Source organism: Hypanus sabinus, chromosome 17, assembly GCF_030144855.1.
Source record: "Hypanus sabinus isolate sHypSab1 chromosome 17, sHypSab1.hap1, whole genome shotgun sequence".
Taxonomy (NCBI): Eukaryota; Metazoa; Chordata; class Chondrichthyes; order Myliobatiformes; family Dasyatidae; genus Hypanus; species Hypanus sabinus.
The window spans coordinates 42,095,100-42,120,155 of NC_082722.1; the positions used below are offsets into that span (position 1 = coordinate 42,095,100).

Sequence of the window (25,056 nt, forward strand, 5' to 3'; positions counted from 1 at the left end):
GTAAAATCATGAAGCTACTTAGATTTTTTTTAGAGGTCATGTAATGTGATATAATACATTCATATAGGTTTTGGAAGCATGCTGTTGGCTTGAAATCAATAAAAATAAATTCAGTGTATCAAAATAAATAATGTGAATACTACAAATGGTGGCTAACCACTGCACTGATGCCCATTTGTAAAAAAAGTAAATTGCTACCCTTACCCAGCCTAGCCCATAATGTGAATATCAACTGCCTTTTGGAATAGGAAGTTAATTCAGTTCAAGGAAAATGCTGACCTTGTCAGCAAAGGTTACATCTTGTGACTAAATTTTTTAAAAATGCCAATTTCTAATTGAGATAGCAAATCTAATATTTTTAGCTTGTAAGTTTCTTTTAATAAATATCCCTTTCTTTTATAATATTTCTAGATCTCCTTATTATCCAACCACTCAGTTGCAGAATCTGCTGCTATGCTGCAGTTAGGTGATTTTTTTTTTTGTGGTGAAAAGTTGTGTTCTGTTTTATCATGTCCCTGATATTTTCCTCAACAATAGTCATGGTGATCATTATACTAAGCCACTAAACTGAATTCCAAACTTAAGTGATAATTTATAGTCATGTATGTGTAACACCTGTATAGCGCTTTTCTTATTTTGTGTGAATGGCAGCCACACTCTTTAACAGAAAATCTATTTAGATAGGTGCTAGTAGGCCATCAGAAGCTCTAGGTACCAGAAGCAGGCAGCGGATAGAAAACACACACTTCTGGGGGGTAAATTTTTATAAAAATAGCACTATATACAAAATATTTACATGAGTAAGAACAATTCAAAATTTCAGCATTCTGTTTAGGTTCCAAATCTCAGATATTAAAAAAAAAAAAATTTCTATTTAGTTAGAATCAGTGAGCTTTATTAGAACAACCTTTATTACTCCAATTTCTCTCAGTAGATATAGTGTTATTCTCTACTTAAAGGTTTACAGACTAACCTTCCCTTTTTACTTATCCCTAGTTAGTTAGGAAACTAATTGAATTCCTAATCTCAAGTATTATGGTTAGTTTCAGTTTCAGTTCAGGTCAGGATGTCTACAAATTCAAACCTAAAAGGTAAGGTTTCATTGCTAATGTAATGATTTCTCTGTAGCAGCAATGTTTTTGTTATGACTAGAGATAACGGGGCTTTGGAATGTGGGGCTATCCAATGAGAGGGATTTTGTTCTTTCTTGTGGGTCTGGGCGAAGGGATTTCACGGTCTTTTGCCAGAGGGAGATGAAGAGAGAAGACATGAATGGAAAGAGTTGGTAGACCACTGGACAGAGTGGACTTGGAGCGAGGGTCCAAAGGTCAGCAACACTCAGAAGAGGTCAATGGTGGACAAACACCATTATCAATGAGCTCCAATGTTGTACATTAGACTGTTTCGTGAGAATGGGCCTTTCTCTTTTTTTGCTTTCTTTATTAACCATATAGTCAAATTAAGAATTATAAAGCTCAATTGTTTAATTGCAGATTGTGTACTGTTTGTTATTTCATGGTACTGCTTTGTAACTGGGGACATATTGCACAGCATCCACCCAGCCAAGATTTCTTAAGTTTAGTAGGGCCAAGGACTGTCTTCCCCTAGATTAAGCTGCAAGCTGAACCAAGAGTTTTTTTTTATTTATATATATCTTTACTCCTTTCATGACTAATTCTCCATCATCACAACTTTAAACAACATAAATCTCATTAAATAATCAGTTCTTGCAGAAAACTAAATTCAGATCCTTCAAATGAAAAATAAACTTATACATCCAACCCTATTAAATTCTCTATGTCTTGAAACATTTTGTTTCCACGCTGGTTCTTTGGTTTTGGGTGGCTTGCCATCTTGTTTCTTGGGTCGTTGGATGAAATAGTTGGTCATCCGTGGAAAGTTGATTCACAAAACCTATACAAAATAAATTACCTATATACAACAGGATTGCAATCTGTAAGTTCTTATATGCATTCTAATGCATTCTATTTCTAATTCAAATAACTCAATATCACATTGTCAGTTCCAAATATTTCTCAGTTGCATCACTACTGAACGTATTTCACGCACAAATTATACACTCGGAGCCATAAAAGTGTTTTAATTTTCCAAATCTTTTGGTATGATTTAACAAAACTAATTCTCCATTACATGGTAGAGATCTTGGACACTTGTCTCTGCCAAAATTGTCTTACTATAGCTGTTTGTTATAGCCGTAGCTTTAAGAAATCTCTTATCGATATTGTCTCCCCCTAGGGGTTTCACCCTGAGGTTTTCAAGTAAGTAGGTAGAGATACTCACTACTAATTCTACTTTTAACAGTTTATATCTTTAGTTAGTTTCTAATAGTTTGCTACATTTCTCTTGCTTATCCGTGCCTGCATCAGGCATGCCTCGTTCTCACGTAGCTTTTCTCCCCAATTTCTCTTTTATTTTAAAATTTAATAAACCTCGTTTTCATCCCTCCACAGGTGGAGCTTTCTAACATTACATTTTTGGGTTTAATTAACCTGGGTTACATAATGTATTTAACCCATTTTTCTCCCAACTAATTTGGAATTAAAACTATATCTGGAAACTGAAAATATAACCTTTATAACCTTCAGTCTTCTATGAAACTGACAGAAGGGGTATGACATAGAGGACCATTTTACATTGCATAGAAAGCATGTTAACTTGTAAGGCAGTTTTATTTTAAAGAAAGATATAAGGTCACATTATTTAGTGCAACAGAAGTTGCTCCAAAGCAGCTAAAAAGTAATTGAATAGATTTGTAATTTAAATTTGCAGTTTCACCATGGTTAGCGTGGACTCTTTGGACAGAAGGAACTGTAGCCATGCTGTTTTTCTCTATAACTCTAAATACTGTCTCCCAGTTTATAATAAATTTTGTACTAATTAACTCTGGGTCATTCATCTGATTTATTTTGAAAGTATGTTCAAAGCATTTAAGACCATGTGCAAAATCAGTGAGTGAATGTAATTTACCTCTTCAGAAATCACCTGTCATTTTATTTGTCTTTAGCGCTAGTTTAGTTTTACTAAATTCTTCTCTCATTCCTGGGCAAGACCAGTCATATGTAGAAAGGATGCTGAAAGTGGAGCATATGATTAGTCTGGCAGTGTGTTTATTATCCCATTTCTGCTGCTTTAGCTGCTGTGTTCAGCTGTAAAATTTGCACTTTTACTTGTTGAATCCAAGAAAAGATTTCAGCCGTTGGGCATTCCCCACAAATTTCTTGTAGCAAAATCAAGATGTGGGACTAGAGGTGAGAAAAATAAATAACAAGGATTTGAAGATGCATGCAAGTGCTGGAATAGGATTAGAAAAAATGTGATCTGGGGCACGCCTTGTTCCATTGAAATAATGTGGACATTTTAAGTTATGCATGGAACAGCAATCTTATAGTTCTTTTTTTACAATGAAGCTATACTGCCTTCTGCTATAGTGATTGAATCCATCACTACATCACATATTTCATTGCTCAAAACTGAGGGCAACGCTAAATTCCAAAATGTGACATAAAGGAACATTAGGCAATTTATGGCGCATGCCTCTTTCAAGCAGAGTATAATGTGCTCTTTGACAGTAACTTATCCCTGAGCCAGATTATTGATGTAACCAACACACACAAAATGCTGGTGGAACGTAGCAGGCCAGGCAGCATCTATAGGAAGAAGTGCTGTCGACGTTTCAGGCCGAGACCCTTCGTTAACACTAACTGAAAGAAAGTTTAGGAAACTGAAAAAGGACTAACTGTCCTTTTCTTTCAGTTAGTCCTGACGAAGGGTCTTGGCCCGAAACGTCAACAGTGCTTCTATAGATGCTGCCTGGCCTGCTGTGTTCCACCAGCATTTTGTGTGTGTTGCTTGAATTTCCAGTGTCTGTAGATTTCCTCATGATGGCGTTACTGATGTAACCCTCAGGTTCAGCCAGCATGTGTTTTTCTAGGGGAAGACAGCCTTCAGTCCAGATAAATTTGAGAAATTTTGTTCATGTGGATGCTGTGTGGCATGTTGCCCAGTTACAAATCCATACCACAAAATATCAGGCAGTACACCATATGCAGTTAAACAATTGAGCTTTATAATTCTTAATTTGACCATAGGGTTAGTAAAGAAAAGAGGAAAAAAGAAGAAGGTCCCTTTTAATGAAACAGTCTAATGTGCACGTTGGAGCTCTTGATTTTCTGTTCATTCATTCCCCATCGCTCTCCTCCGAGCATCGTCGACTCCCGGACCTTCACTCCAAGTCAACTCCGTCTTCAGTCTACCAACTCTCTCCACTTGCATCTTCCCTCACCAACAAAAGCCTGCAAAATTCCTTCTCTTGGGCACATAAGAAAGAAAAACACCTCCCATCATTGGCCAGCGCATATTCTATAGCCCCTGTTATCTCTAGTCATAACCCAAACACTGCAGATACAGAGAAACCATCACATTACCAGTGAACCCTTTTCCACCATATTTAGTCATGTCCTCATGACTTTGAGGTAATTCACCAACCCTTCCTGCAAAACGCAAAGTCCAACCCAGTTGTAAAAGTCAGTGACATAGCTCCCAAAGCGGTAGGGACCACACTCCGTTCTCCCGGTGCTATCTGGTGGTCTCCTAATTCTCTGAGACATCTGTTCCCCGTCAACTAACTCTTCAGGTTCCGACACTAATGCGGGGTACTTCTAGTCTACTGGGGGAGGCCTACCCTGGCCTATCACTCATGTCTAACTGTATCTTTGACCCCTCTGTCCCTTGGCCAAGCCCTGCTTCATCCCTTGCAGAGTCCCACAGCAACCCAGGCTGTCCACAGATAGCCCCCCTGATTTCACCTGACTCGGTGGGAGAAGGGCTGGGAGTCTTTTCCTCAAATGCAGCTCGTAACACCAGGTACACGGACAATGTTCGTAGACAACTCTCCCAAGCCTTCTCTCAGGCCCCCATGAGCCTCCTCACAAGAGGGGTGTTGTTCCCCACCAGAAATGAAATGCCACCCTTCTCAACAGGGTTTGGACAAACCAGCACCAACGTATCAAGGACCTCAGACACTCCCACATCGGCCTCTGAGAACTCCAGTTTCACTGACAAATAGCCTTTGTATGGATAATTACAAGCTCGGACCCCAGATGTTGAATGTTGTCAATGGTAAATGCTTCAGATACTGGTTGTAAAACGAACAGTACAACAATGTGACCTGCGACCCAATGTCGAGTGTGGCTTTAGCATAAATACCGACTAAAGCAATACACTGGAGCATGGCCCCACTAAGCCTTCAGGAATAGGGTCTTCCACTCTCAGGGGTTTCTTGATATATTGCTGGGAACATGTTCCAGCTGAGACACCAGACCGTTCCCTCACTGGGTCTTCTCTAAGTTTCCCGATGTCTCTCTCTGCTTGGGTACCTGAGGGCTCACTCTCCAAGGGGCTTCCCACTACTCTCACTCCTGCCTGAATTGTTCCTCTTCACCACTGTTTAACAGACAATACTGGCCACTCCCCCCACCTCCTCACGGAACCCTGGCCACCGGCAGCCCTCTGCGAAGTTGGTCCCCTTAGGGGTTCTCCCCTCTACCAGACCTATCATACGCGGGGTCCAGACCCGCTGTTAACACCTGGGACATCTCAGTTCTCGGCTCTGCCACAATCTTCTTTACCCCCCCCCCGGTTTGGGCTAGCTGTGGTCACTTCACCACAAGGGGCTACTACCGAGGATTGTACCCTGCTGACAGAGCCTTCCTGTGCCTCCGACACGTTCTCCTCCCATACCTCTTTGATCAGCTCAACAAAAGAGGGAGGGGGCGCATCTAATGAGACAGCCAGAGACCCCGAGCAATCAGGTCCTGGGACTGGGCACCCTTAGCTATCTGGTCCATTCTTAATTGATCCACCTCAGCCGCCTGTATGACCCCTCTGTGCCGCAAACAATTCAGCTACCTTTCTGGCTGAAAAATATAGGCAGAAAGCTTCTCCCCCTTCTCCTGCCACATGTTCTGAAACCCCATTGGGCTCCCTGTCGTGCCAAATGCGTTTTCTAATGCTTCCAAGGATATCGGCAGTGTTGGCTAAGTGGTACCGAGTTTTCACAGCTCTCACCATGTCAGCAGCCTGCCCCCTCAAACTCTCAATCGATCTCTGTTGCTTTATGTCATCAGAGCACTGCCACTCATCTAGCAACTGAGAGGTCTGCTCTGCCTCTTCCCCCCTTGGGGGTGGGTGTTATTCCAAGGAATATTCTTAGCTTCTGGTGGGGACCCTATGCCTGTGCACTGGGCCACTTATTTGCCAGAGAGGTAAGGTCTGATGCCAACTCAGAACTCTCACTCCTCACTGGGGGTGGGGTCTAATTAGACATTCCAAATCCGACCACTCTTTCCCCTCACTCCTCAAACAATAGAACCCTGTCTTTGAAGTCTCTGCCCCCAGCTACAGGATGCTCGACTTTTAACTCAGCCCACTTCGCTACACTCCCCTCCTCCATGACAGTATGGACAAGCCTCACCTGGGGCACTGATAGAAGCGGACAGTTCCACTGCTGTTACATCAGCACTCGTCTGAGCCCGCCAATTTATCAAACTTCTGCCCTGCAATCGTAACTTTGCCAGCAACTTTAACGGTACTCAAAATTCAAATTAACAATTCATCCCAGGGCCGAATATCCACCCCACTCAACACGCATGCATTAGTTACCGGTAACCCCATGCAGGTATGCCACCGCTCCATTCGTCAGCATCCATACCAGCACATACTTAAATGCACAACCCACTGGTTCAATGCTCAGGGCAATCACAAGTCATCCAACGAAACCAATCCCGAACAATACCCCCACAATTGTAATCTTCAGGTTCAGCCAGCATGCGTGTTTGTCTAAGGGAAGACGGCCTCTGGCCCAGCCAAACTTGAGAAATCTTGTTTGTGTGGATGCTGCATGATGTGTTGCCCAGTTACAAATCCATACCACAAAATATCAGACAGTACACCATATGTAACGAAAACAAAAAGAAACAGTCTAATGTGCACATTGGGGCTCACGATTTTCCGTCCCATTCGTTCCCCATCAACCTCCTCAAAACATCATCGATTTCCGAACCCTCACTCCAAGTCCACTCCGTCCTGCGGTCTACCATCTCTCTCCACTCGCATCTTCTCTCTCTTCATCTCTCGCCGACAAAAGCCATTACGTTAGCAATGAGCCCTTTCTCAGGTCGTTACATTGACATAGTCATCTGAAATTAGGTCAATTGCTAAATGTTTGCAAGTGATTTTTGGGATATGTAACTATGGGTCAGTGATTGCTTTTTTTGGTGATCTATCAAAGAGCTTGAGTGAAGAAGTTGCTAAGCTTACGCTGTTTAGTGGGAATTATGGAAAGAGAAGAGGTGGGAAAATTGAATTTTCTACTCATGCAGACACCACAATATGCACTTTAGGGAATACTGGAAGATGGGCAAAAGATATTTGGGATCTTGTAGCCAGAAGAAGAGGAAGACTAAATTTTTTATTTTCACTAATTGGGCAGACTCCTTGCTGTCCTATCCTTATTACCCACATCATAAATAAAAATGCAGCTGTTCTTTCATGGTCCACAATGCAAGCTGTGCCAAGCCTTTTTAACGAAGATTGTTGCACTTTGCCAGTCCTCACTCCACACTAGACTTTCAGCACATGTAGACTTGCAGGATGATTCTTGGGAACAAAAAAAACCTTAGATCAAATTGCTTACGATACCTGCCAGGAACCCATAGAGGAATATAGAAAAAACATGATGTAATGAAAAATTAAAGCCACCACATGCTACAGGTTAAACGATCAGACCTAGAAGTCAGACTTGGAATTGACTTTTAATGTAAACAGTTAATTTAAATTAGTGTTTCTTAACCAATTTATCCAGAAAGAAATTCTACTAATGGGTAATTTTTAATTAATTTACCAATTGCATTTCAATTTCCCAAAAAGAAAATACTGGAACTCAAGGAAATCTGAAATTAAAAGAAAAAATGCTAGAATATTCAACAATTCTAGTTACTGTATGGCAAAAATAACTGCATTCATGTATAAAAATGCTAAGCTAGCTCTTTTAAGCAATGCAGACCCAAGAAGCAGCACTTAGAATTATTTTTGGAAGATGAAACAAACATTCTGCAATTGGAAGTGTGGCTTCTGTTCTGGTAATAGATATGGAATTGTAAACCTGCTGTGAAACAGCAAGATGCTGATGAAGACATGTGACTATTTCTTTTATGTTTTACTAAAGTCGAGATTCTGCAAAAAAAACAACAAAGATACAAAAACGAATACGAATTCAACATTAAGTAGATATGTTGTTTTGTTGCTAGCCGGTGAGATTTCTGCTCCACTTGCTTATTTAGGCAATTTAAGCGTGACATTTTTTGTGCTAATTATTGGTCCCACTGAGCAGGTCTCTGTTCATCTGCAAGTGCTTGTCCCTGAGGCTTTATTTGCATTTAATTAGGAAACCTAATTTCCTGGGAACAGACTTGGTACAACAACTGCATATTGAATGGCTTAAGCATAATTCTAGACAAGTAAATAGCTTTGGAACTCCAGTGACCTGAATGACCAAGTCAGCACAGAAGCTCATTTGAAAATTAACTGAAATGACTTCACAGAAAATAGATAGTTCCTTTGTAAACAAAATAGGACATCAGTTTCTGTTGATGAGAACAGTCTAAAGTGATCAGAAAATCATTTGTTCAGACTGTTCAAGGGAACTGCCTGGAACTGAAAAGCGCTAGTCTTTGGCTCGAGAGTCTTCGGCGAGGAGGCTGAGGGAGGAGACTACGCCAGGCACAATTGGAGAGGGTGAACACATGACCGCTAAGCTGATTCAGTGTGCTACGTGCATGATGTGGGAGGTCAGGGACACTGATGGTGCCCCCGGCTGCTACAGCTGTGGAAAGTGTGTCCAGATTCAGCTTCTGAAGGAGCATGTTGTAGCACTGAAGAAAGAACTGGATGACCTCAGGTTATCTGGACAGGACCTACAGTGAGGTCGTTACACCGAGGATACCAGAAGAGAGAAAGGGTGCGACGATGGGGAAGGAAGGGATGCTTGAAGTACAGGAGACCCCAGGGGATGTACCTCTCGTAAACAGGTTCACCCTCTTGGAAGCTGTCAGGACAGAAAATACTGCTAGTCTGAGAGGCGGACAGGTCTGCGAGCCGAAAATTGGTGCAGAAGCAGAGCCGAGGAGTCAGACATCAGGAAGAGCCGTGGTAGTAGGGGACTCCATAGTAAGAGGTACGGAAAGGGGTTTTTGCGGCAACAGGAGAGATTTAAGGATAGTGTGCTGCCTCCCTGGTGCTAGGATTCAGGACATCACGGACTGATTGCAGGGAATCCTCAAGGGTGAAGGTGAACAGCCGGAAGTGGTAGTGCATGTCGGCACAAATGACATCAGGAAGAAGAGGAAGGACATTCTGCAGCGGGACTTCAGAGAATTCGGAAGAAGGCCGAAAAGCAGGACTTCCTGGGTGGTTATCTCTGGTTTGCTTCCAGTTCCTCGTGCTGGAGAGAGCAAGAACATGGAGATAATGGATCTGAATGTGTGGCTGAGGAACTGGTGCAGGAAGCAAGGATTTACATTCTTGGACCACTGGGATCTGTTTTGGGATAGGGATGAATTGTACAAAAGGGACGGGTTGCACCTTAATAGGCAGGCGACCAGCATTCTGGCAGACAGGTTTGCCACTGCAACACGGATGTGTTTAAACTAAGAAATGGGGGGGAGGGGATGAACTGGAAATATAAGGATGTAAAGGGAAAGTGAAAATAAGAGAAGTTAAAAAGGACAACAGGATCAATGGAGTAGAAAGCTCAAGAAGAGATCATACAGTATGGCCAAGTGAAATAGGAATTGACATGAAAGGAGAGGGGAGTAACGAATTAAAAGTATTATAAATGAATGCACGAAGTATAAGGAATAAAGTAGCTGAGCTTGAGGCTCAGTTGGAAATTGGCAAGTACGATGTTGGAATAACAGAGACATGGTTTCAAGCGGACAGGGCCTGCGAAATGAATATTCAAGGATATACATCTTATCGAAAGGACAGACTGACTGGCAGAGGGGGTGGGGTGGCTCTGTTGGTGAGGAATGATATTCAGTCCCTTGCGAGGGGGGACATAGAATCAGGGGATGTAGAGTCAGTATGGATAGAACTGAGAAATTCTAAGGGTAGAAAGACCCTAATGGGAGTTATCTACAGGCCCCCAAACAGCAGTCTGGATGTAGGGTGTAAGCTGAATAAAGAGTTAAAATTGGCATGTCGCAAAGGTAATGATACAGTTGTCATGGGGGATTTCAACATGCAGGTAGACTGAGAGAATCAGGATGGTACTGGACCCCAAGAAAGGGAGTTTGTGGAGTGCCTCTGAGATGGATTCTTGGAACAGCTTGTTCTGGAGCCTACCAGGGAGAATTCTAGACAATTCTAGATTTAGTGTTGTGCAATGAACCAGATTTGATCAGGGACCTTGAGGTAAAGGAGCCATTAGGAGGTAGTGACCATAATATGATAAGTTTTAACCTACAATTTGAGAAGGAGAAGGGAAAATCGGATGTGTCAGTACTACAGTTGAACAAAGGGAACTATGGAGCTATGAGGGAGGAGCTGGCCAAAGTTCAATGGAACAATACCCTAGCAAGGAAGACGGTGGAACAACAATGGCAGGTATTTCTGTGAATAATGCAGAAAGTGCAGGATCGGTTCATTCCAAAGAGGAAGAAAGATCCTAAGGGGAGTAAGGGGCGGCCATGGCTGACGAGGGAAGAAAAGGGCAGTATAAAAATAAAAGAGAAGAAGTATAACATAGCAAAGAGGAGCGGGAAACTGGAGGACTGGGAAGCTTTTAAAGAGCAACAGAAGATAACAAAAAAGGCAATACGCCAAGAAATAATGAGGTACGAAAGTAAACTAGCCAAGAATATAAAGGAGGATAGTAAAAGCTTCTTTAGGTATGTGAATAGCAAAAAAAATAGTTAAGACCAAAATTGGGCCATTGAAGACAGAAATGGGTGAATTTATTATGGGGAACAAGGAAATGGCAGACGAGTTGAACAGGTACTTTGGATCTGTCTTCACTAGGGAAGACACAAACAATCTCCCAGATGTAATCGTGGCCAAAGGAACTAGGGTAAAGGATGAACTAAAGAACATTTATATTAGGCAAGAAACGGTGTTCGATAGACTGCTGAGTCTGAAGGCTGAGAAGTCCCCGGAACCTAATGGTCTGCATCCCAGGGTACTTAAAGAGGTGGCTCTAAAAATCGGGAACGCATTGGTAATCATTTTCCAATGTTCTGTAGATTCAGCAACAGTTCCTGCTGAATGGAGGGTGGCTAATGTTGTCCCACTTTTCAAGAAAGGAGGGAGAGAGAAAACAGGGAATTATAGACCATCTGACGTCAGTGGTGGGAAAGATGCTGGAGTCAATTATAAAAGAGGAAATTACGACACATTTGGATAGCAGTAGAAGGATCAGTCCGAGTCAGCATGGATTTATGAAGAGAAAATCATGCTTGACGAATCTTCTGGAGTTTTTTGAGGATGTAACTATGAAAATGAACAAGGGAGAGCCAGTGGATGTGGTGTACCTGGACTCCCAGAAAGCTTTTGATAAAGTCCCACATAGTAGATTAGTGGGCAAAATTAGGGCACATGGTATTGAGGGCAGAGTACTGACATGGATTGAAAATTGGCTGGCTGACAGGAAACAAGGAGTAGCGATTAACAGGTCCCATTCGGAATGGCAGGCTGTGACCAGTGGGGTACCGCAAGGTTCGGTGCTGGGACCGCAGCTGTTTACAATATACATTAATGATTTAGATGAAGGGATTAAAAGTAACATTAGCAAATTTGCCTATGACACAAAGCTGGGTGACAGTGTGAAATGTCAGGAGGATGTTATGAGAATGCAGGGTGACTTGGACAGGTTGGGTGAATGGGCAGATGTATGGCAGATGCAGTTTAATGTGGATAAATGTGAGGTTATCCACTTTGGTGGCAAGAATAGGAAGGCAGATTACTATCTAAATGGAGTCAAGTTAGGAAAAGGGGAAGTACAACGAGATCTAGGTGTTCTTGTACATCAGTCAATGAAAGCAAGCATGCAGGTACAGCAGGCAGTGAAGAAAGCTAATGGCATGCTGGCCTTTATAACAAGAGGATTTGAGTATAGGAGTAAAGAGGTCCTTCTGCAGCTGTACAGGGCCCTGGTGAGACCCCACCTGGAGTATTGTGTGCAGTTTTGGTCTCCAAATTTGAGGAAGGATATTCTTGCTATTGAGGGAGTGCAGCGTAGGTTCACAAGGTTAATTCCTGGAATGGCGGGACTGTCATATGTTAAAAGATTGGAGCAACTGGGCTTGTATACACTGGAATTTAGAAGGATGAGAGGGGATCTGATTGAAACATATAAGATTATTAAGGGATTAGACACACTGGAGGCAGGAAGCACGTTCCCGCTGATGGGTGAGTCCAGAACTAGTGGCCACAGTTTAAGAATAAGGGGTAGGCCATTTAGAACAGAGATGCAGAAAAACTTTTTCACCCAGAGAGTGGTGGATATGTGGAATGCTCTGCCCCAGAAGGCAGTGGAGGCCAAGTCTCTGGATGCATTCAAGAGAGAGTTAGATAGAGCTCTTATAGATAGCAGGGTCAAGGGATATGGGGAGAGGGCTGGAACGGGGTACTGATTGTGTATGATCAGTCATGATCACAGTGAATGGCGGTCCTGGCTGTGCTGGACCTACTCCTGCACCTACTGTCTAATGTTAGACTGAAGTGATTGTAAAATAGTCACGGTATTGAGCATATAACAGATCTTTGTAATCTTCACTAGTGATTGGCTCAATTCAAGTATGTTTATTTTGGTGAAAATTAACTCTTAACTGTTCAGTAGATGTGTGTACTATTGTTCCTGGCCATCCCAGTACTCTAAAATACCATTTTAATCTGTTTTGCTGGTAAATATAAAAATCAACTTTTTAAAAACATTTGCTGACTTTATTGTTCATTCAATGCTGCCTTTTGAACAGGGGTTGCCAACCAGGGGTCCTCGGTTAATAGTAGGGGACCATGGCATAAAAAAGGTTGGGAACCCCTGCTTTAAAACATAGTGAAGAGTCACCTCTTGAACAGCTACATTCCTTATTATAAAGAGCGCTGCTGGGATGAGAGTTCCAGACTTTAGATCCAATGAATATGAAGGAGCTCCGATATATTTGCACATCGGGATGATGTGTATTTTGGAAAAGAGCAGGAAGATAGTGGTGTTTTCAAACACATGCTACCTTTGTCTTTCGTGATAGAGCATCTTCAATTGCTCACACAAATTGCTGGTGGAACACAGCAGGCCAGGCAGCATCTATAAGGAGACTGTCGACGTTTCAGGCCGAGACCCTTCGTCAGGACTAACTGAAAGGAGAGATACTAAGAGATTTGAAAGTAGTGGGGGGAGGGGGAAATGCGAAATGATAGGAGAAGACCGGAGGGGGTGGGATGAAGCTAAGAGCTGGAAAGGTGATTGGCGAAAGTGATACAGAGCTGGAGAAGGGAAAGGATCATGGGACAGGAGGCCTCGGGAGAAAGAAAGGGGGAGGGGGGGAGCACCAGAGGGAGATGGAGAACTGGCAGGGTGATGGGCAGAGAGAGAGAGAGAAAAAAAAACAAACAACTAAATAGGTCAGGGATGGGTTAAGAAGGGGAGGAGGAGTATTAACGGAAGTTAGAGAAGTCAGTGTTCATGCCATCAGGTTGGAGGCTACCCAGCCAGTATAAAAGGTGTTGTTCCTCCAACCTGAATGTGGATTCATCTTGACAGTAGAGGAGGCCATGGATAGACATATCAGAATGGGAATGGGATGTGGAATTAAAATGTGTGGCCACTGGGAGATCCTGCTTTCTCTGGCGGACCAAGCATAGGTGTTCAGCGAAACGGTCTCCCAGTCTGCATCAGGTCTCACCAATATATAAAAGGCCACACCAGGAGCACCAGATGCAGTATACCATACCAGCCAACTCACAGGTTAAGTGTCGCCTCACCTGGAAGGACTGTCTGGGGCCCTGAATGTGGTAAGGGAGGAAGTGTAAGGGCAGGTGTAGCATTTGTTTTGCTTACGAGCATAAGTGCCAGGAGGGAGATCGATGGGAAGGGATGGGGGGGACGAGTGGACAAGGGAGTTGCGTAGGGAGCCCTTCCCACCGATCTCCCTCCCCGACGCAGACTGGGAGACCGTTTCGCTGAACACCTACGCTCGGTTTGCCAGAGAAAGCAGGATCTCCCAGTGGCCACACATTTTAAATCCACATCCCATTCCCATTCTGATATGTCTATCCGTGGCCTCCTCTACTGTCAAGATGAATCCACACTCAGTTTGGAGGAACAACACCTTATATACCGGCTGGGTAGCCTCCAACCTGATGGCATGAACATTGACTTTCCTAACTTCTGTTAATGCCCCTCCTCACCTTCTTACCCTATCCCTGAGAAATATAGTTATTTGTTTTTTTTTTCTCTCTCTGCCCATCACCCTACCTGTTCTCCATCTCCCTCTGGTGCTCCCCCCTCCCCCTTTCTTTCTCCCAAGGCCTCCCGTCCCATGATCCTTTCCCTTCTCCAGCTCTGTATCACTTTTGCCAATCACTTTTCCAGCTCTTAGCTTCATCCCACCCCCTCCGGTCTTCTCCTATCATTTTGCATTTCCCCCTCCCTCCACTACTTTCAAATCCCTTATTTTCTTTCCTTTCAGTTAGTCCTGACGAAGGGTCTCAGCCCGAAACGTCGACAGTGCTTCTCCTTATAGATGCTGCCTGGCCTGCTGTGTTCCACCAGCATTATGTGTATGTTGTTTGAACTTCCAGCATCTGCAGATTTCCTCGTGTTTGATCTTCAATTGCTGAACAGTTTCAAAAAATAAAATTAATTATTACAGAATAATGGTGAATACGCTACTTCTGACCTAATGATGAAAAGTAGGTAACAACACAGCTGAAGGTGATAAGGTCTAGGAACTCCCCTAAGTAATCTCTGCAGTAATAACAAGGGTGATGGACCTCGAAAACCATCTTCCTTTGTTCAAGGTTTGAGCCATTGGAAAGACTTCTCTGATATACTTAACTAATGTCCCTTAAAGCCTCATTCAGGTAAATACTACCTTATCTCTAAAGTTCAACTGTTGTCTTTGTATTAAGTGGACTGGAGCAGAATGATTGTTGCAAAATTGAAATTGGGCGTTGCCCACTGAGATCCAACTCAAAATTTCAAGTTTTTATTTTGCATTCTGTTTTCAAGTAGAGATTAGTAATAGATGGATAAGAATGGAACCATGTGAAATATGATCCACTCGTTTGGATAACTTTATGAGTGTTCAAGGTAAATGGTCATGGATTAGCACAGTAAGGAAATAGGCCTTCAGTCCTCCAAATCCACACTAATTATTATGTACCCATCTCACTAATCTCATTTGATTCTCCCCATTTTCCCGTTGACAACCTCTAGTTTCCACAGTGGGCCCTCACAGAAGCCAATCAACCTGCTGATCCATCATCTTTGTGATGTGCAAATTAACCCAGGCAGTCGCAGGGAGAATGTACAAACTCCAGACAGACAGCATTGGAGGTTAGGATTGAAGATGACTCACTGGCGCTATGGGGCAGCACCATTAGCTGCACCGCTGTGCTTGCTGCCTCAAACTCATGCTCTCAACCAAAACACCGATTATTGATAGGTTACAAACAGTTCACTTGAGAAACTCAGCAGATGAAGCAATATTTGTCAGGGTTGTGGGGGTGAGTGGGAGATGAATTAGAATATAGTATAACACAGTGCAGGCCCTTGGCCTAAGATATTGTCTTGACCTTTATCAACCTAGTCCGTTGTCAATGTTTTGAGGTGACAGCCTGCATCAGGACTGCTCACCACTCCGTCTCAGGCCACTAACACTCTCCTTACTCTTTGATACCTCCAAGTCTCTTGTGTCAGCTTATTAAAGGAACTTAGAAAGGGATTTAAGGATAAGAGAGTGGCAGTATTTTGCAAGGATGGATTATTACATTTGAAATATTTAAGGCTCTCCAGTTTATTTCATCCTTTCTCTTTAGTGATGCTCGGTTACTTAAAAGAAGCTTGGTTTCCTCCATTTCAATTGCATCTATTATGTCTTCTGAAGTGATGATGATAGGTACAAAATATTTGTTAAGTGCCTCAACTGCTTCTTTATTCTGCACTGTATTCTCTCATGTTACCAACCTTGTACACCCACATTTTCTGGCTTTTTTTTTGTTAAAGTTTTCTCCAAATAATTTTTGATAACAATTGCTGCTTCTTCAAAATCTTATACTCCTTAGACTTACTACTTTTTAAATTCTCTTTTGGCAGCATTATAAGCTTCTTTTATTTAAGTGCCATATTTAATCTACTTAGTAAGCCATTGTGCATTCAATTTTGTAGAGTTTGAAATTCTTATTCTCCATGCTTTTTGCATGACAATATCTACATTCTCCAACAAATGTGAAAGCCATATAGTTTAATGAAAAAAGTTCAAAAAAAACCTCAAGGGGAGAAATGTGTGGAGAAAAATATTCTTACATGATTTCAATGAGTCTATTGCAGTAACTACCTGTTGCTTTTAGGAGATTAAGTCTAACTTCCGAGAAGTAGTTCAATTCACTTTAAAAGCAGCTGAGTGAAACGGTAACTACCAGACAACCCAATAACCTATTTCAGGGGTCCCTTAGTCCTCTTTGAAGTCCAAGTCAAGTCTCTTTTTATTGTCATTTCGACCATAACTGCTGGTACAGTACACAGTAAAAACGAGGCAACGTTTTTCAGGACCATGGTGCTACATGAAACAGTACAAAAACTACACTGAACAATGTGAGAACAACGCAGGAGAAAAAAGCTACTCTGGACTACAGACCCACCCAGGACTGCATAAAGTGCACAAAACAGTGCAAGCATTACAGTAAATAATAGACAAGACAATAGGCACAGTAGAGGGCAGTAAGTTGGTGTCAGTCCAGTCTCTGGGTATTGAGTCTGATAGCTTGGGGGAAGAAACTGTTACATAGTGTGATTGTGAGAGCCCGAATGCTTCAGTGCCTTTTCCCAGATGGCAGGAGGGAAAAGAGTTTATATGAGGGGTGCGTGGGGTCCTTCATACTGCAGTTTGCCTTGCGGATGCAGCATGTAGTATAAATGTCTGTAATGGCGAGAAGAGAGACCCTGATGATCTTCTCAGCTGACCTCACTATCCGCTGCAGGGTCTTGCAATTCGAGATGATGCAATTTCCGTACCAGGCAGTGATGCAGCTGCTAAGGATGCTCTCAATACAACCCCTGTAGAATGTGATGAGGATGGGGGGGTGGGAGATGGACTTTCCTCAGCCTTCGCAAAAAGTAGAGATGCTGCTGGGCTTTCTTTGCTATGGAGCTGGTGTTGAGGGACCAGGTGAGATTCTCTGCCAGGTGAACACCAAGAAACTTGGCGTTCTTAACGTTCTCTACCGAGGAGCCATTGATGTTCAGTGGAGAGTGGTTGCTCCATGCCCTCCTGAAGTCAACAACCATCTCTTGTTTTGTTCACATTCAGAGACAGGTTGTTGGCTCTGCACCAGTCCATTAGCCGCTGGATCTCCTCACTATATGCTGACTCGTCATTTTTGTTGAGGAGACCCACCACGGTCGTGTCATTGGCAAACTTGATGATGTGGTTTGAGCTGTGTGTTGCAGCACAGTCATGGGTCAGCAGAGTGAACAGCAGTGGACTGAGCACACAGCCCTGGGGGGGGGCCCGTGCTCAGTGTGATGGTGTTGGAGATACTACCTCCGATCCGGACTGACTGAGGTCTCCCAGTCAGGAAGTCTGGGATCCAGTTGCAGAGGGAGGTGTTCAGGCCCAAATAGGCTCAGCTTTCCAATCACTTTCTGTTCTGGCATTGCATAAATAAAAATAAATATTATGTATTTATTATGATTTATCATTATGATTACTTCCGTTGTTGTTTACATTGATATATAATTTACTTTCATGACAATTATTTCAAACACTTCAGTAAGTTGAAGATTTATCTCTGTTGCAGATGGAGATGGACAGCAGGAACATCTATTGCCGGTGTGCACAGATGAGAACTGCCATGAAAGTGCCATTTATCGGACTGTGCCAGGTTCTGAGAAGGTATGGCCAGCATATTAGTGCCTGACATTAATTTTAAAGAGTAGTAGTATATTTTGATATTATAATATTGAAACCACGCTGGTTTCCTTGGCTGCGCAAGTCTAGAGAATACACTCTCCGGTCCTGCCAAACCTGTGAAATTGAGACTACTCTTCTACCCCAAACCGCGGTTTGTGTAGATGCTCTGTAGTTTGCTACCCTGCTGAAACTCAGTGCCGAGAAACAACAGACAGCACACAGCATACAATTAAAGGAATTATATTTGTGAATCTTAACTGAAAGATTAGTAAAGAAAAGAAAGGACAAACAAAAAGGTCCCGTTATAATTACCGTAGATTCCAGACTACAGAGCGCACCTGATTAAAAGCCGCACGCTCTAATTTTAGAAAGAAAATCAATTTTGTACTTGTACAAGCCGCACAGGATTTTAAGCTGCAGGTGTCCCATGTTGTAATATGAGATATTTACACAGAAAGATATTACACGTGAGGATTTTTTAACTTTTAATTAAATCCGTATGGTAACATAAACAAATACATATTGCAAATGCTTTTTTTCGAACAGTGCCTGTAACACAGCTACTTTTAAATATACATACGTATCGGTAACACACAAATTACGTTGCGTATACTTTTTTGCTGAACAGTGCACGAACAACATTCCAATATCTCCTAACGACTGGTAAAAAAATATATATACTGCAGCCTACCAGGAAAAGTTATTGATCGCCTTTAACTTAAAAGCTGCATCATATGCTTTTCTTCGAGTGTTTTCCATGTTGATGAGGGTGAGTACAAATGACTGATTTACAATAATTTAATTGTGAAAGTGCGCTTGATTTATCGTACAATTTCATTGGACCTCTGTGAACTACTCATCAATTTTATTGGTCTTGCTATGATCCCAGCCCCCTTCTTTGTGAGAATCGCAAGAGAACCCGTCGAAGCGGGGGGGCGTCAGTAGACCCAGTCAGAGAGAGAGAGAGAGAGAAACGTGCTGTTACGAATCCCGTAACTGGAGAACTTACCAGCAAAGATAGAGAGGTCCGTTGAAGTCTGATGTCACTATTTTCAAACGTTTTTATTGATAAAGGGACACAAAAGTAGGGTTAATACAAACATTCAGAGACAATAGTCGCTGTTGTTATTCTGTATCCCTGGTGGGACCTGCAATTTGACACGTTTCTCTCTCTCTCTCTCTCTCCCCGACTGGGTCTACTGACCCCCCCCCCCCCCCCCCCACCTTTGGACGGGTGCTCTTGTGATTCTCACAAAGGAGGGGGCTGGGATCATAACAATACAAATTGCACGTTCCACCCGGGATACAGAATAAGGCGACAGCGACTATTGTCTCATGGAGACCACGTGAAAAGCCCTCGGGCAAGGTGGGCTGGTTGAGAGAGAGACTGCATCATCCCAACCTGACTGACACCTGCGACCCCGTGAGGAAGTATAAAGGTGAGTCTCAGGGGGACAGCCCTCAGACGCACCAAGAAGACACGAGAGGGTGGTCCCGCAGCAGCGGGAAGCCATTCTGAAGGAAGCCACGTGCGCTAGATTCCGGGATTGGAATTTGTGGCTGGAATCACAGGAAACCGCTTTTAACTAACATCGGGGAGAGGAAACCAACGTTCCCCCGATTTCACGGAAGATTCATCAAGACTCGGCAAGTTCTTTCTCTTCTCCCCCAATCTCTCTCTCTCGGTCGCCCCACGTGAAACCCAGCGATTTCCAACGGGCTGAGGCCTGCAGACTTTCTGAGTGACTTTTATATTTCCAACGGACAATCTATTAACCCCTAGACAACAGCAGAGCTCACTTAATGATGAGTATTACTATACCCGCGCTTTAGATTGAGTGTTGACGATGTGCACTATCTGAATGTATGTATTAACCCTACTTTTGTGTCCCTTTATAAATAAAACGTTTGAAAATAGTGACATCAGACTTCAACGGACCTCTCTATCTTTGCTGGTAAGTTCTCCAGTTACGGGATTCATAACAGTCTACTGTTACGAGGCAAAATGTTTTTGGCGGCATGAAAAAAAGCATGCATTAGCCGCACCGTAGTATAAGCCGCAGTGTTGCTGCAGTGTTCAAAGCGTGGGAAAAAAGTAGCGGCTTATAGTCCGGAATTTACGGTAAACAGTCAAATGTGCACCAGTTGGAGCTCAATTCGCTGATCCTTAGTCGATCCCAGCACCTGGCTCCATCGAAACACCATCTCCCCACCGGGTCATATCCTATGACTGGTTCCCTCCGGTGTCTTCTCTCTTCATCTCCTGCTGAACAGCCCCAACTCTTATTCCAAAGCACCCATTATCTCTAACCATAACTCAAACACTGCGTCTACAGAAAGACCATTACGTTAGCAGTGAAACCTTTCCCAGGGTGTTAGGGTGTTATAATATGTGCTTCGGATTTTCTCAACAATTACCAAATGGATTAAGGTACCAATTACACTAATAACAGAACAAAAAAACAAAATGTTAGAAGAATTGAATGGGTTAAGCAGCATCTTTGGAGGGAAATGATCCCTACTGTTATAATTGGTTAAAATTTAAATACATCTTTATTAAAAATAAGCAGTGTTTAATAAAACTCCTTGTACTACAGTGGAAATCAGAAGATGGTGGTAAAATCTAATAAACTTACCAATAGTTATGGGATTTAGAGGTCCAAATTTGTAGAGAGATAGCAGACATATTGAAAGAGATATAAGGTTATGATAGTAGGTGATTTTAACTTTCCACATATAGACTGGGATTGTACAGGGACTTTAGTGAAATGTGTTCAGAAAATTTTCCTTATTCATTATGTAGAGATACCAACTAGAGAGTGCGGTATTGGACTTCTCTTGGGACAGGTGACAGAAGTGTGTGTAGGGGGAGCACTTTGGATCAAGCCATCATAATTCTACTAATTTCAAGATAATTATGGAGAAGGACAGGACTGGTCCTCAGGTTAAGATTCTAAATTCAAGTAATGCCAATTTTGATGGCATCAGGTATGAATTTGGGATAGGTTTTTTTTCGGCAAAAAGATACTTGATAAGTGGAGGCTTTCAAAAGTGAAACATTGAGAGTGCAGCATCTGTATGCTGCTGTTAGAATAAAAGGCAAGGCTAGAAGCTTTAGGGAGCCTTCGTCATGAGGGATATTAATGCCCTGGTAACAAAATAGAAGGTGGCACATATAGACAGTTATGTTCAAATAAGATGTTGAGTATAAGAAATGCAAGAGAACACTTAAGAGAAACCAGGAGGGTTAAAAGAGGACATGAGGCTGCTCTTGCAGACAAACTGAAAGAGGATCCTAAGGATTTCTATAGCTGTATAAGGGATAGCAAGGAACAAAATTGGTCCTTGTGAAGATCAGCATGGTCATCTATGCATGTAGCTGAAAGAGGAGGGGGAGGAATGAATTTTTTACATTGTCTTTACTCTGGAGACAGACACAGAGACTATAAAACTGAGGGAAAAGAGTAGTAAAGTCACTTAGATTCTGCACTTTGCAGTCCTCTAAATGACCTTTGCTGTATTCCAGAGATTCCTGTACTCATTTTTAACAGGATATGTCTAATTTAAAAGCCATGTTCTGCTATATTCCCTTATATAGCAGATCCTCTCCAAAGGTAATGACTACAAGAAGAAAGATAATTTAATAACATTCCAGTTCTTTGTTCTCTTGTAATATGGTAGATGCAACACTGATGGCCAAGACTACAAGAAGTTGTTGAACTGAAGGCACAGCATTGATACCTCAACCAGAAGCAAGTTTATTTACACTGTCCTATATGACATGAAATTTGTTGTACACTGAATACAAAAACCTAAGACTAATACATATTACAAAATAAATAGTGCAAAAGGATAAATGAGTAACACACATTGCTGGAGGAACAAAGCAAGTCATGCAGCATCTATGGAGGGAATAATGAAGTAGTATTCATGGATTCATAGACCATTCAGAAATCTGATGATAAAGGGTGAAAAGTTGTTCCTGAATCACTGAGTGTGTATCTTCAAGTTCCTTGAACTCCTCCCTGATGTTAATAAGAAGAGTTCATGTCTCAGATGGTGAAGGTCCTTAATGATAGATGCTGCTTTCTTGAGGCACTGCCTCTTGAATGTATCCTCCATTGTGGAGAGAGTTGCGCTCATGCTGGAGCTGTCTGAGCCTACATTCCTCTGCAGCCTCTTGTGACCCTGGGCATTGGAGGATTTGTTTCAAGCTGTCATGCAGCCGGTTAGAATGTTCTCTATCTATAGAAATTTGTAAGAGTCTTTGGTGCTATACCAAATATGTTCAAAATCCAAACACAGTACAGTCAATGGCATGATTTCCATGTGATTGCCTCAATGAGCCTAGGACAGATCCTCAGAAATGTTGACACCCAGGAATTTAAAGCTGCTTAACCTTTCCATCAGTGACCCTTCAATGAGTCCAGATCCTTGCTCAGACAAGGGTTAATTCTAGCCATAACCAACTTATTGAAGTATTTTATTACAGTAGATGTGCGTGCTGCTGGTCAGTAGTCGTTGTGGCAGCTTGCACTACTCTTCTTAGTCACCAAAATGATTGTTGCCATTTGAAGCAGGAGAGAATCTCAGATCACAACATTGTTGAAGATGCCCTTGAACGCTCCGGCCTTTTGGTTGACACAGGTTTTCAGTACACTGCCAAATACACTAATGTCGTGACCTGACACCTTGCACAAGTCCACCCTCTTGGGCATCAGCCTCAGAGATAGAGATCACACAGTCACTCGTGTTTTGCATGCGTGTAGTGTTATTTTCTCTTTCAAAGCTTGTATAAAAGGCATTGATTTATTGGGGAGTTAAGCATAACTGCTGCTTATGCTGTTTGGCTTCACCTTATAGGAGGTAATGACAGGCAAAGCCTTGTATAGCCAATTGTCTCTATAATTTCATATGAAATTGCCTTTTCATTCTCAAGATGTCCTTCCATAAGTTGTACCTGGACCTCCTGTAGGGTTCTGGATCATCAGAATTGATCACTGCAGATCTATCCCTCAGCAAGCTGCAAATCTCCTAGTTCATCCAGGGCTTTTGGTCTGGGAAAACTGGTATGACCTCAAAAGTGCATACTTAACTAAGCAGGTCTTGTAGAAATCATTGTTGGCTGCTGCATATGCTTTCAGATCCAAAGATTAATCACTGACATGATCCTGCCCACCAATTCAATGCAGTCCTATAAACACTCCTATGCCTCCCTTGACCGTACCTTTACAGTCCTCACTACTGGTGCTACGGTCCTTGGTCTTTACCTATCTGCCTGAAGTAGTACAGCCAAGTGATTGGACTTGCCAAGGTGCAGACATGGGAAGGTACAGTAAGGGTACTTGATGGAGGTGTATCAGTGATAGAGTCTGTTGGCTCCTTGATTCATGTTGGTGTTTCTTCATCAGGGACTTCAAGCCGGGCTGGTTGAAGTCACCCGCAATGATTTCAAAGGCATCGGATTGCACTATCTCATAGCTGTTGATCACGGTGCTCAGCTCCTCCAGTTCCAGCCTGACACTTGTCAGGGGTGGAATGTACACCATATCTAGGATGATAGCAAAAGAACTCCCTTGGAAGATAGAACGTACAACACTTGATCACCAGATGTTCCAGGTCAGAGATCAGGACTGAGACAGACTGCTGCTTCTGAGAACCACTATGAGTTAATCATGAAGCAAACGAAACCAGCTCTGCTTTTATCTGATGTCATCATCCAGTCCATACAGTGGATTGAGCAGCCCTCATAATGGAGTGTTCTGTCTGGATTGCTAGGAGTGACATTTGTCTCCGGAAAGTAGAGTACACACAGTCACTGATGTTCCTCTGGTACTGCAACTTTGCCCTGAGGTCTTCAGTTTTATTGTACAGAGTCTACATATGAGCCAGGAAAATGTTGGGGAAGTGGGGAGGGGGGGGGGAGGAGGTGGGCCCTTATGTTTCAGTTTTACCTGCAGCATGTTTTTCCCCAGCAGCCATGTTTTCTGCACTAGCTCCTAGGTGTTCTGGTGTCCCTAATCTGTCAGTTCTGAAGATTGTTCTTTTCAATGACTGGAAATGATGTACTTACTGTGGTGTCTACAGCTGCAGATTTCAGCTGTAGTATTTTTAAACAGGTATGATTGATGCATATAAAAAATTTCCTCCATTTTTTTTTCTATATTACATTGTCTTCATTTGTTCTTACTCAGGAGATGAAAAGAATGCTCCTACTTCTTACCCAGATTTAAGCAGTTATGAAACAACCTGTTGTCAGCGGTATCTGGTGAATTAAAACATGTTCGATTGCATGTAATCCTGGGTAGCAAAGCCTGGTTTATTAAATTGTAACATTTTTTTTCTGCATCTGTCATTAGAATGCTGAGTATAATTTCCATAAAACCGTATGTCAGTTTAAGGCCCATTCCTTATCAATGTGGTATGGAGTTTGGCTTGTTTTTAATGCTTTTTGATGATGTGTTCCAGTTCAAATCTGTTTTCCTAAGCATGAATACACAAGATATAATTAGCTTTTTGCAGCAATATTATAAATAAAACAAACATAAACAAAAGTTAACATGAACTTAAATTAGCTTAATGAAATTGGTTTCTCAATATGGACCTGTATGTTCCAGATCATCTTCAAAGTTAAGGGAAACATTATAACACCAACTTGGTAAATTTAACAAGTATTAGAATTCTAAAGCTACGAAGTGTTTTGTAGACTGACCTATAAATATTGTGCAATGGTTTGGATTCCACCAGCAGCAGGGTAGCAATGGTACTCACTGCTATCCTCACTAAAAAAGGTAAACACAACATACCTGCTGAGTTCCTCCAGCGTGTTGTACATCTCACTGAAAGGGCT

General features: G+C 42.4%; 1 protein-coding gene across 2 annotated transcripts in view; it reads left to right on the top strand.

The window, feature by feature from the left end:
* The window catches only part of itfg1 (integrin alpha FG-GAP repeat containing 1), a 246,169-nt gene that overhangs the window by 80,084 nt on the left and 141,029 nt on the right, over nt 1-25,056 (top strand). For both annotated transcript variants that reach the window (XM_059992924.1, XM_059992925.1), the window contains exon 9: nt 18,094-18,188. In XM_059992924.1, the coding sequence (XP_059848907.1) occupies nt 18,094-18,188 (95 nt within the window). The remainder of the gene's footprint in view (nt 1-18,093; nt 18,189-25,056) is intronic.